An 11,628-nucleotide genomic window follows, 5' to 3' on the forward strand; every position below is an offset into this window, starting at 1 on the left:
AGATTAACAAACCAAACAGACACTTTACATACACACAAAATACTGAATTGGAAGCTCATCTTAATTAAATAGCGGTAGTCGCTGCCTAGCATAAGGCCCTTTCATTCGTTTTAATAAAGTAGAATCATTTAACTCAAGACTGAAAAAAGGGTAATTATTCAGTATATTTGTTTTTATGATTAAAGAATCCCCCCTAATAGTTAATCACAATTACAAAATTAACTTTATGTATTGGATGGGTGTGTGGTGTTTTTGTGTGACTGTGCATTTAAGAACATGTGGCCCATGATTAAGATACTTTATATTGATATGGAACTTTTTCTTATGACGCTCATTAGAAGTTTAGCTTGTCATTGAGGGAGTTTGTCCTTATCCAAATAAAGTGTGTCATATGCTGTACGGATTGTAAAGCCTCTTAAGGCTAACTTGTGATATTTATTTCAATTCTTTCCGAATCTTTGTTTTGTTGACTGCCATAATGTGTCATACCTTACATGATAAAAGCAAATAGTTGAAACTATTGTACCTATGAACATTTGCAATGAGGGGGGTCTTTTCCCCTCTTACTGTGGTTTCCTTCCTGATATTCTCAACATATTCTCTCTCATGGAAGTGGACGTCCTGACTGTGGCAGTAAAAGGCAGCATGGTGTACAAGCCTAAAACAATAGGCCAAAATATTAACAAGATATTATTAATGGTTGAACTTGAGATTGTTCCAAATCAGCTCTTGAAGAAATGCATAATGAATTAAAGACGAGGCATCTGATGTAATCCACAGCGAGTGTTACATAACATCACAATTTTGCTCTAATTTGCAAATCACACTATACAACTCATTCAGAGACGGTTTTAGAAGACAATAGATGTGAATTCAGAGACAAGGCTAGAGAGACCCCCAGTGGATGATTTGAGAACTGGATATGCTGAGGTTAACTTCTGTATTAATGTAAAGCTGCTTCTCATCCATCTAAATGTTTTGCAAAATCACCAGTTTTTACAAAGCAAATACATTTGTAACAGTGTCAAGATGACTGTAGAGTCCTGTTAAGCAGTCATTCATTGACCTTTGTTGATACATAAACTCTTGAGTTAAAATATCGTAGAAACAGCTCCTACAAAGTCATTACAGCTGCATTCAATCCTAATCACTAAGTCGCAATTTGACACATAACCTAGCCTTTTCTTCACTCTATTAATATTTATGCTTTTGTACGTGTTTTTGACCTAGCGGATAATGTTGTATTTTACTTGTGCATTTTAAATATGTTTGCAGCGTTGATCATTGGTTTGGTATTGAAGAGAGAGTGTTAACTTCAGTTTATTAAAGGTGCCGGAGAACCACAGAGGTAAATAGCTAAATTCACGATGGCTGCTGAACTCCATTTAGGTTTGGTTTCAGCGTCCTGCCGTTTGTGCATGTACTGGTTCACTGTCACAATGACGGTTACTTATTGGGACACTTGAATATAATGGAGCCATTGTTCATGTTTTCAGTAACACCTGGGCTTTTCCCGCTATGTCCTGCTGCAGTCAAAATGTCTGCTGTGAAAAAGGACTATGCAAATTAAACCTCCATCTGATTAGAGACAAAAAAAAAAAATATGAACATGACACGGCAGAGTGTTCCAGTAGGGTTTCATAGCACACTGCAGCTGAGCTTTCGGAGCCGTGTTTAATCATGATTTGGTAAATGTGTTACAGCTGTCCGTTTAAACAACTCCATGAGTTTAAATATTCTGTGAAGAACAATAGAGAGGAGAAAATAGAATATAAAAGGCATTTACTTTCATTGACAAAGAAAAAAAAGCACCTTTGCAGGAGTACACGAGACGTTACTTTAGGCGTTAACTCTTACAGCGGCAGAAGAAGAAAACAAAACCAAGCACAGAAATTGTTAGATTTCAGACAGATGGCATAACAAACGTAAACGCATCTTCCAAGCTCATTTAGTGAATCTTTAAAGGACAAAAACTTAGTAATCATTCCATTTCATGTTTCTACATTTAAACATTGAATTTAAACTAAAAAAAAAAAAAAAGTACTTTTCAAACATATGCAGCAAAATGTTAGACCAGCGAGCTCCTGTGAAAACCAAAACCGTAGAAAGTTAAGACTGAAAAGATCCATTGTAAAAAAACATTTGATTTCTTCTTGGCAACGGCATCCTTCATTAAAATAAAGCCCAAATAAATGGTAAATCACATGTGTAAGCAGGCATGTTCAGAGGGCTAGACGAAGGCAAGATTAGTGTGCCCGGCACATTTTGTGAAACCAATGATAATATTCTGCAACATTGTGTTGCGTCTACATAACAAATACAACTGTTCCCTTCTGGCACAACCTTTTCTGTCCTGATTAAAGTGTTTTTTTTGTTTTACTTTTCATTTTTCCTTGGTACTGCAAAGAGTATTGCATTGCAAGTTCACTGGGACGTCATTGAGAGAACGATGGCCACTCCAACTACCATATACGTGAAAATCTGTTCCCGAGCTCTACTTCAGGAACTGCATCCTCTGACAGAAGCACCGGACAGCCTGCATCATTAGACATTAGCCGCTATTCATAAATCTATTACACATTTAAATCTAATCTTACAATGAGGATAGACTAATTTTACCACCAAACTCAACATTTAAGAGTTTCCTCATGCTCTGTGACAAACCATGACATTACTTTTAAGCATTAAAATGTAGCTTACTTTATACTTATTGTACATTTTGCATACAAAAAAAATAATATAATAAGCCTACTTAAAATGTCAAAGACGGACTGGCTCTTTGTGAACAGCTGGAAACTGATCAGACTTCAGACTGCTTATTTAGATGTTGTTCAAGGACTAGATAATACAAAATAAAAAAGACTTGGACTGGTCTGTACATCTCTCATGGGGCATAAATTTGCAGGGTTTGATAAATGAGGGCCACTGTCAGACACTATCCTATAATTCAATGGAGACACTTCTTTGCCAAATAAATGCTGCGTGATGAGCTGTCCAATTATCAGCCAGTGAGGCCTGAGAGCTCCCTGATGGTTACATCACCTCAGTCTCTCAGCAGTAAATAGTCTTTGATCGTCTCTGGTAAAGGAAGTTCTTTTACAGCAGTGGGGAGGAACTGGACTCCGAGACTCTGACGAACAGCACAGCGTGCCAGAGAGCGAAGCGTGGGAGCCTGAGCCACCATGTTGGTCAGCCTCGCCAGCAGCTGGGGATCCTTACTCAGCTCCCTGGGAAGGGTGCCATCGGCCCGTCGGATCTCAAACCGCCCCGCCGCCCGGCACAGCAGGTCCAAGCACTCCTCCTCCTGCTCAGTGCCCAGGCCCCGGGCCAACAGGGCCACCAGTCGGGAGATAGGTGTCTGGCCCTTCAGGTTGGTCACGTGGACCTGGGCTCCGTAGTCTAATAGCACTTTGACGCTCTCCAGGTTGCCCTTCATTGCTGCCCAGCTCAAAGGCGTGTCATTGTTGTAGTCCCTGGCATTGGGACAGGCCCCACTCTCCAGCAGGGCCCTCACACACTCTGGGTTATCTTTGAAGGCGGCCCAGTGAAGTGGAGTGTCCTTGTTGCCGTCCAGGGCGTTTGGCAGGGCCCCGTACTCCAACAGCAGCTCCACGCAGCCCTCGTCCTTCTCTGCTGCATAGTGCAGTGCTGTTCGGTTATAGCCATCCAAAGCATTCACCTGATGAGGAAACGTCATGAAAAGAGAAATGTTCTGATAAGGAGTTAACAAAACGTTGGGCCATATTTCAAATGGTGCAAGCACTGTGAGCAGCACAAAGTGTTATGTCCCAGGCGCATGAACTGTGCACTTGACATTTTGGTCCAAGTATGTGCCGCGGCACACAGTGCAAAGGGCAGCTGAAGTGGAATATAGATCAGAGGGTGTGGTAGTTGGGCACCAAAATAACACACAGACGGGCAAAAACAATTCCAAAGTGTTGTAGCGCTGCTTAAAACACCAACACAAACAGAGCCAGGAGAGAAGAGGCAGCCAGGAAACACGGACAGAAATGCAATGAGCATGAGTAACCTTTTATTGTTCATGACAATTAAATTGTAATTATCTCATTACATTAGTTCCATGTTTGTTTACTGTTTGTCTTCTGTTTTTTTATTTGTGCATTAATGCGTTTTTAGCAACTCGCTATTCAATTTCAAATGTCGAAGCGTTCTTGAACACACCAACGGGGAAGAGTTATAAAATGCGCTCATGCTCAGACCTGCATCTGTATTCAATGTGATGGATTACTCATTACTCATACAGTAGCTGTCTGGAAGGAAGAATTAAATCCAAAAATCAGTAGTGTGCTGTGGGGAATGGTTGAGTGTGTAGGAGTCATCCATGTCATACCTCTGCGCCCTTCTCCAACAGCAGCTCTACACAGTCAGCATCAGCGACCATACAGGCACAGTGCAGGGGCTTCAGTGTGCCATGCATCCGGTTCACATCAGCTCCCTTAGGGCACACGGGAGGTAAACAATGTCAATATAACTGATGACACTACAAGATACTATGTGTTTAAAGTTGGACGAGAAGAGGAGGCCTACCTTACGAATGAGATCCTCCACGTTATCGTGTGGGAATGAGCGAATGGCTGCGATGGTGCGGATGAGCCGCTCAGACAAGGAGTATTTACTTTGAATGCTTTGCATGATGTACCACATAGTAGAGCTCATGTGTAACGGAGGACCATGGCACCCAGGCCGGGGTGACACTCGGGCACACTGAAACACATTTTTAAACAAGTTGTAAGACACAATGGAGATCCCTGGGCCATAACAGAGCAAACTAACAATTTAAAAATAAAATTCACTTTTATCTATTTATTTCTTTTGACTTATGACTTTCCCTTATAGAGATATCTGTGGCAAAGTGTTTTATTGTGAACAAAAATATGTACATACTGTAGCTAGTTAATGTCATGTAAAATGACTGACAGTACATGATTAGGTCTGCTATGACGAGTTATACGTTATACTGGTGGGTCCAGCGACATTTTTGTTATATTTGGGAGTTTGTTATTAATACAACCTTTTAAAAAGTCATAAAGTCAATGCTACTGATCGTGATTTCGAGTTACTTGCTTGTTGATTTTAAGATAAAAATGTCATGCATGATGACAGTCACGAATGATTACTTTAAAAAAAAAAAAATTAACACAAACGTTTGATAAATTGGCACATTTTGACCGTTCTTTGGGTGAAATTAGAGGCGTTTAATGGCCCTTTGGGCTTCCCGTAAGTACCTAGCATTACACGTAAACATATGACTGTCACTGTCAGCTAACGTTAGCTCACTTCACAAGCACTCCACAACTAAATGCAACAACAAAACAACAGTTATGCACGTTTTACACCAAGTGGTGCATCTAAAAAAATAACAGAGTACTTGTATTTTGTAAATCACCAGAGCTGCTTGACGCTAACGGGCTGGTTTAGAGTAAATTAAAAAACCTACAAAAAGAGCTACATTTTCACCCGGCAGCTAGCATCGAGTTAGCTTAGCTAACGAGCTAACGTTAGCGTCGAGATGCGAAGAACGACCGACACTTGGGGAGAGAAAAAAATCGCGTGACATTCACTGCAAATGCTTGTGAACGAGCTTTTAAATAATCATCGTATCAACCGTCGACGAATGACCGATGAGGTTTACTAAACGTACCGTTCCTGGTCCTCAGTGTGAAGGTCTCACAGATTACCGTACAGACTGTTTGCTGCGCTGTTCGACCTAAACACAAAGCGTCAGCGCTCGCGGCCACGCCCTCTGCCTCGAGCGTGTCCTTTGTATTCAATTAAATCATATTCTAGTCATTTTGTATAGACCAAAATCACAAGTTTACAATCTACATCCGACGTCCTCTGCCCCAGGACCCTCGCATCGGAACAGTTACACACATTATATTAACACCGGACTGAGCCGATAGTGGGTTTACTCTGCGATAACTTCACATAACTTTATTATATATATATACACTTTTTTGGGATATATTTATACTTATATTGTATATAGCTGTTAAATGTTTATACCTACATGGCCAATAAAGCTGATTCTGAACTTGACATTTTCTTTGAATACCAGATTTTACGATGTCTGACAGGAAGGCACGTCTACCAAGAGCACTGCCTTTCCCAAAATAGGCTTGTGTGGCTGCACCGCAGCAGACGTCCACAGACATGCCTTGAATGTCTCCAGTTCATGACCATGTTAAGGTCCAGGCAGTCTCTGGTGAACCACCACAGCAACAAGCCACAAACACACTGTACACGTTCATATTTTTACTTAAAGTCTAGTTTTAAATTTCGGTTAAGACTATATGGACACAACACGTCAGAAATTAAATTCAGAGATAGTAAATGTACACATTACAGCAGAAAATCCTCACTTTTAATTAGCTTTTTTTGGCAGTTGAACGTTTTTTTTACAAAATTATTTTGACAACTGAATGATTAATCAATTTTCTGTCAATTGATTAATCCATTCAAGATCCAGACCTTCATTGTGCCTCTGCATTTGACACTGTAGGTATGAGTCAGAGGGTTTGAAGAATTAAAGCTGATCAAATTGGAGCTCAATTATTAGTTGATTAATCAATTTGTGAGTCTTGATTGTTAGCACTTTTGATAAACTGTTTAAGCAAAACAAAACATTTTGTACTCCCAGCCTCTGCTGCTATTAATCGTCTCATGTGAGAATAAACTCGATATCTTATGGCCTGGGACAGTTGGTTGGACAGAACAAGCAGTTTGATATCACTACTGTGGACTTTCAGTATTGCCTTACATCTTATAGACCAAATTATTGATGTGTTGGGGTCAGGTATAAAACTGAGGCCCAACCCCAACTGGTTCTTTTTAATTTTAGATGCAAAGCTACATTTTGCTTTATTTAATCCATTATCCACATAAGGGATAGCAACACTTTAAAGGGGGAGTAGTAGTGCACTGAAGACATCTTTGAATCCAGAAGGCCTGGATCTGTAGAACAAATGTCTTCAAATACTTGTAACAGACTCCACTGCTGATTAATTGGTATGAAACTCAACCATTGATGTGCACGTACTAAACACAAGACAGCAGAAAGAAGTGCGACACTGGAAAGCCAAATCAAAATAATTTATTTTTGGTGACTATTCATACAGTTCTAGGATTGTGTCTCAAACACTTGGTTGATCCATTACTATATTTTCTTTTGCCACCCCAACTCGAATTAATAGAAAATAACCCAAACATATGGAGGGAAGGGGAGGGGGGGTTCTGAAGGTATTTGCAAGCCTGTTAACATCAACCATATTCTAAAATTATTTCACTTTAATCATGAGTAAGATTCTCTTTAAAAACAAGTTAGTGCATTTATTTAATTATACTAAATCACTAGCTGCTCGTACTCATTAATGAAAAAGAAACAGCCCCAGTGATTGGTTACTCGTCTTCCTGCATCACTAAACCCAAAGTCAATGCATCAAGTATTCTCGCTCAGCTGACAGACGGTTTATAAATGTCATGTGCATGATTTTATTTTGCCAATGCGATTTCACACAACTTTGGGGAAACCAGCCTACCAAGATTGGGAGAAAAGCGTTGTGCATCAGAATTTAAATAAATAAAAATTAAAAAGCAATACATAGTGAGTCAAACTTCAAATTCTAAGTCAATCTGTTTTTTCAAAAATTAAAAAAAGGAAAGAAAAAAACAAAGCAGAAAACTCAACCTAAAAGCACAAAACAATCTGGTGGATACCTGCTGTCAAAAGCCTCCCTCCGTCAATTGAGCACTAGAACAATTACATTCTCCCACACACATTTCCTAGTGAAGGGTTATCACAACATAGCATAGGCAACTACACCTCTACAGCTTCTTCAAAATCCAGTTTCACTGGGCCAAAAGTTTCCCCAAGACTACATCATTTAGCAGACCTTGTGAATAAAAATCAAAACTTTATTCTAGCACACTATGTTCGTAGACAGCTGGCACATAGCACGGGAAAATGTTCCAATTTTCTTTATACCAACGACTTGGCTGCCAAATATCACGTCGCTATCATCCTCAGCTAACCGCACTCAGTCTATGTTTGACACTAAGCCATTGTTAAGAACGATTCACAGATATAAGCTTAACCTGGATATCCTGTGATGTAGAAAAGCCAAACCTCACCTAAGCTACCAGGTGCACTGAACAGTCTAATGTTATTATTAACCCTTTTTCTTTTTTCTCTCCCTCTTGGAAAACATCACTCTACAACCAAATCAAACATGTAAACAGAGAACCTGACTGATAAACATGACAGTGTTCTGAAGCCATCAGAGTGGTTAGACCCGACACAGTTCAGATAAATGGAGATAAAACTTAACGTGAAAAACTTTGGACCAGGCTAGCAGGTTGACCGTGGCCAACGGGGCCAGTGGGCGACCCGAAGTGGATTTCAGGTTCAAACTAAACCACGCGTCTGACTGCGGCGTACATCAACAGTGATATTCGATTGATGAATTTTAAGCCAATTAAGAACCAGGATCAAAATACCACCAGAGAACACATTTCATTAATATACATCAGAGGACCACACCGTCCGGTTTCAGGACAATGGTTCAGAGTCTCTGCTGTAAAAATTATCCATTTCATTACATCAATGCAACAGCACACTGTAGCACTTCAATCAAGTTGCTAAACAATCAATGCATACACAGACATCAGTCAACCCTTCAGTCATACTTGCAAACCTAAGCACACAAGAAAAAAACAAACGGATGTCTCATTGCGTGTTAGTGATATCTTTGTATATGTACATGACATATATGCATGTTATTTTCTTCTTAGTGCATATTGTTCTTGCAGACATCTATTCTTTGAAATGAAAAAAAGAAAAAAGGTAGCGGGCCGATTACACGGCCCAGCATCCTACCTCTCCCTAGCAGAGCCAAAATGAGACTGCCTCCAGATAAACCGCACTTAAATTATTTTTAAGCATAATGCTGGAGGCCAAAGCAAGATTTTTGTTTCCTTTTCAAATCACTCATCAAAGTTCTTCATGTGTCAATTTGCCCATTGGTCCAGGACGTCCCGGTCTCATTGTCATTTTTAAAAGGTTTTCTTTGGACAAGTCCCGGGGAGGGGGGGGGGGGGGGAGGAGGAGGAAGGCGGCTACCATAATGTTGTTGCTTTTATGTTATTAATTTTTATATAATTATATATATATATATATTTTTTTTTTTTCCATTCATATCAAGTTTTTACTTTGGCGACACTGGTGGGATGTTCTGCTCTTTGCCAGTGTGCCTGTAGCCTCCCTGCGGGGAGCTGCGTCGGGCCGGTGGCGGGCGCCTCTGGTCCCGGAACTTGAGGCCCCCGGCGCCTCTGGGGCCGTTGCTGCGGTAGTAGCCTTGAGAGTCACGCTCACGTGTCGGTCGGCTCTCCTTGCACTCCCATCCCCCCTCCCTGTCGTGGCCTCTCTCTTGCTTGTCTCCAGAACCAGCGCTGGAGCCCGGCTCCTCGGCCTTGTTCACACGCAACTCACGTAACGGCTGGCCTGACGCGGTGCCCGTGGAAGCCGGGGCCGGGGCCGCAGGCGGAGGGTCCTTGGGTGGCCGTTGGCACACCTCGGCATAGCTGAGCTTACGTGGCTCCTGAACCAAGGCAGGGAGAAGGCACAATATGAAAATAATTTAAAAAAGGATGTAACACAGACTCGCATTTATACATTGATTTTATGATTTTCCTCGTCAAACCCTCAGATCTCATAATCTCAACGCTCATTGGGGTAGGAGTAGACATCCTGGACGTTTGGTGGGAAAGGTCAGAAAGAGAGCAAAGACAGACACTGAAGAAGAGCGACAGGTAGAGAGGAGGGAAAGAACCAAAGCCAGTCAGTCCACTACCTCACTTCCCTCTATGCGCAAAAAGATCTCATCATCAGGAAGACAACTATGCTCAAGTGCAGGCCGTCATTACAAAGAACCAGATTCTCACCTGTGCGGGGGTGGGAGTAGTGGCTGTAGCAGGGGCCGGCAGGCTGGGAGTCGCTGGCGTGGAGGCGACAGCGGCGGCAGCAGCAGCAGCAGCAGCAGCAGAGGGCTGAGGCCTGGAGCTAGGCACAGGTTGTGTGGTGGTGGGCGGCGGGTTCACGGTAGTCTGAACAGGTGTGCGCGGAGCCGCTTTTGGAGCTGGAGGCTCTGCCCGTTCAACTCTCCTCTCCTGACGAGTGACACTGTCAGAACAAGAGTTTCAGACATTCAAGTTACCGTTTTAGGTTTTAATACAGGTGTTAGAGTTCAAGCACCAAACATCCTGATTAAATTGTAATTGTCGAGACAGTCGTACCCAGGAGCTGAAGGTCCAACTGGTAGTGTAGCAGGTTTCGCTGCTGTCAGGGCTGGGCTCGATACAGCCACAGCCTCCTCTGCGACTGGTGGTTGTCCTGAAGCTGGACTCACAGTGGCTTCTTTATTGGCTTGTTCAGTCTATAAAAAAGAAAGGAGGCATGAACATCACACCTACAAAGTTCCCCCTCAATGCTCTCAGTGCAGTTTATCAAAGAGATTTAGAAACTGTTCGAAACTCATCTTACCTTGTCCCTGTACAAACCGCGTACAACATCTGACATTCGGTTTTCCAGCACTGGCTCTCCCTGTGTACTGACCACGCAGCCAGGAAGAGGTGGGAAATTGGTAGCAGCCAAGTCAAACTTGGGCGGAGAAACCTTGACCTCTGCCAGCGGAACAGGCCTCTGAGAAAGGAAATTGAAATGGAGCCAACGAAACGGAAAGATCACGAGCTGGTTCATTCCTTAAATACAACACAAGAGTTTAAAGACAACATGAAAATTGGTATTTACAGCAATCCGGTCGTCTTCTCGCCTCCTCCGTGTTCCTCTGTAGGTTGTGCTCCGTCTGAAATGCAAACAAGTGATCTTTCAACAGCGACTCAACCGCTAAGTGTCACTGATCAAGTCATAGCCAATCAACAGCAGCCATTACAGTCAGCTAAAACAGCTTTACCTTCCACGTCCAGCCATGCCGCTGTCGTCACTGGGATCCGTAGAGGAGGAGAGATGTGAAAATGCTGAGCTCAGGTCGGAGGCTGTTTGGACTGGGGTGGTGGCGACAGGAGGTGGGGGCTGCGGACTGCGCAGTCCAGTCAAACTCTCCAAGGGGACGGGAGTTATAGTCGCTGAGGTCACCTCACCCGTCCTCACCTGGGGCTTCACGTGGTTTCTGTCGCAGAGGGGAAAAGGTGATTGAGATCACGGTCAACATCAAGCTAAAAACACACGTAAGGCATACTGGTGACCAGTGTTTCCTTTCCAGTTTGCAACCAGAGTGTTCAAAACCTAACAGGACATTGTGACATTGTCCTTAAAGTACATTTATTAATGTCCAGGAATACTTAAATATGTGTGACTGTTATTAATATCTTAACGCCTTAATGAAAAATGTTCAGCAGCTCTTACAGCTCAGCAGATCTAATTTAAAGTTAAACCACTGTATGGCACTACAATTGGAGCTCGTGTTAAGACATTAATTCTATCACATAGAAAACTAATCACAGTGGTTAAGAGTTGGGAATGGGAACGGACCGTAATAAGTGCTATGTGTTTTGCGTCCATCAAAAACTTTTTAGACGGCCGCTGAAACATCT

General features: G+C 42.2%; 2 protein-coding genes across 3 annotated transcripts in view; both read right to left on the reverse strand.

Annotated features, from left to right (window-relative positions):
- Positions 1–1,767: 1,767 nt before the first annotated feature.
- asb8 (ankyrin repeat and SOCS box containing 8) lies at positions 1,768–5,880 on the reverse strand. The gene is made up of 4 exons (XM_031845228.1): positions 5,663–5,880; positions 4,549–4,725; positions 4,352–4,456; positions 1,768–3,679 (listed from the first exon to the last, which is right to left on the reverse strand). Exons 2-4 carry the CDS (start codon positions 4,675–4,677, stop codon positions 3,044–3,046), a joined length of 870 nt encoding a protein of 289 aa, XP_031701088.1. The 5' UTR covers positions 4,678–4,725; positions 5,663–5,880; the 3' UTR covers positions 1,768–3,043.
- A 1,218-nt stretch (positions 5,881–7,098) lies between these two features.
- larp4aa (La ribonucleoprotein 4Aa) overlaps positions 7,099–11,628 on the reverse strand; it is an 11,590-nt gene continuing 7,060 nt past the window's right edge. For both annotated transcript variants that reach the window (XM_031845548.1, XM_031845547.1), the window contains 6 exons: positions 10,989–11,204; positions 10,826–10,880; positions 10,559–10,717; positions 10,312–10,451; positions 9,961–10,198; positions 7,099–9,617 (listed from right to left, as the gene is read on the reverse strand). In XM_031845548.1, the coding sequence (XP_031701408.1) occupies positions 9,225–9,617; positions 9,961–10,198; positions 10,312–10,451; positions 10,559–10,717; positions 10,826–10,880; positions 10,989–11,204 (1,201 nt within the window). In that variant the 3' untranslated portion in view covers positions 7,099–9,224. The remainder of the gene's footprint in view (positions 9,618–9,960; positions 10,199–10,311; positions 10,452–10,558; positions 10,718–10,825; positions 10,881–10,988; positions 11,205–11,628) is intronic.

Source organism: Anarrhichthys ocellatus, unplaced genomic scaffold, assembly GCF_004355925.1.
Source record: "Anarrhichthys ocellatus isolate YVR2014 unplaced genomic scaffold, GSC_Weel_1.0 scaffold5, whole genome shotgun sequence".
Taxonomy (NCBI): domain Eukaryota; kingdom Metazoa; phylum Chordata; class Actinopteri; order Perciformes; family Anarhichadidae; genus Anarrhichthys; species Anarrhichthys ocellatus.

Excerpts from the sequence above, each read along its gene's own strand:
- asb8 (XM_031845228.1), bottom strand. The coding sequence starts at position 4,677 with ATGAGCTCTACTATGTGGTACATCATGCAAAGCATTCAAAGTAAATAC. Across the intron at positions 4,457-4,548 it reads TGGAGGATCTCATTCGTAAG|GGAGCTGATGTGAACCGGAT; the intron begins GTAGGCCTCCTC and ends GTGTGCCCTAAG. Across the intron at positions 3,680-4,351 it reads TGTTGGAGAAGGGCGCAGAG|GTGAATGCTTTGGATGGCTA; the intron begins GTATGACATGGA and ends TTTCCTCATCAG.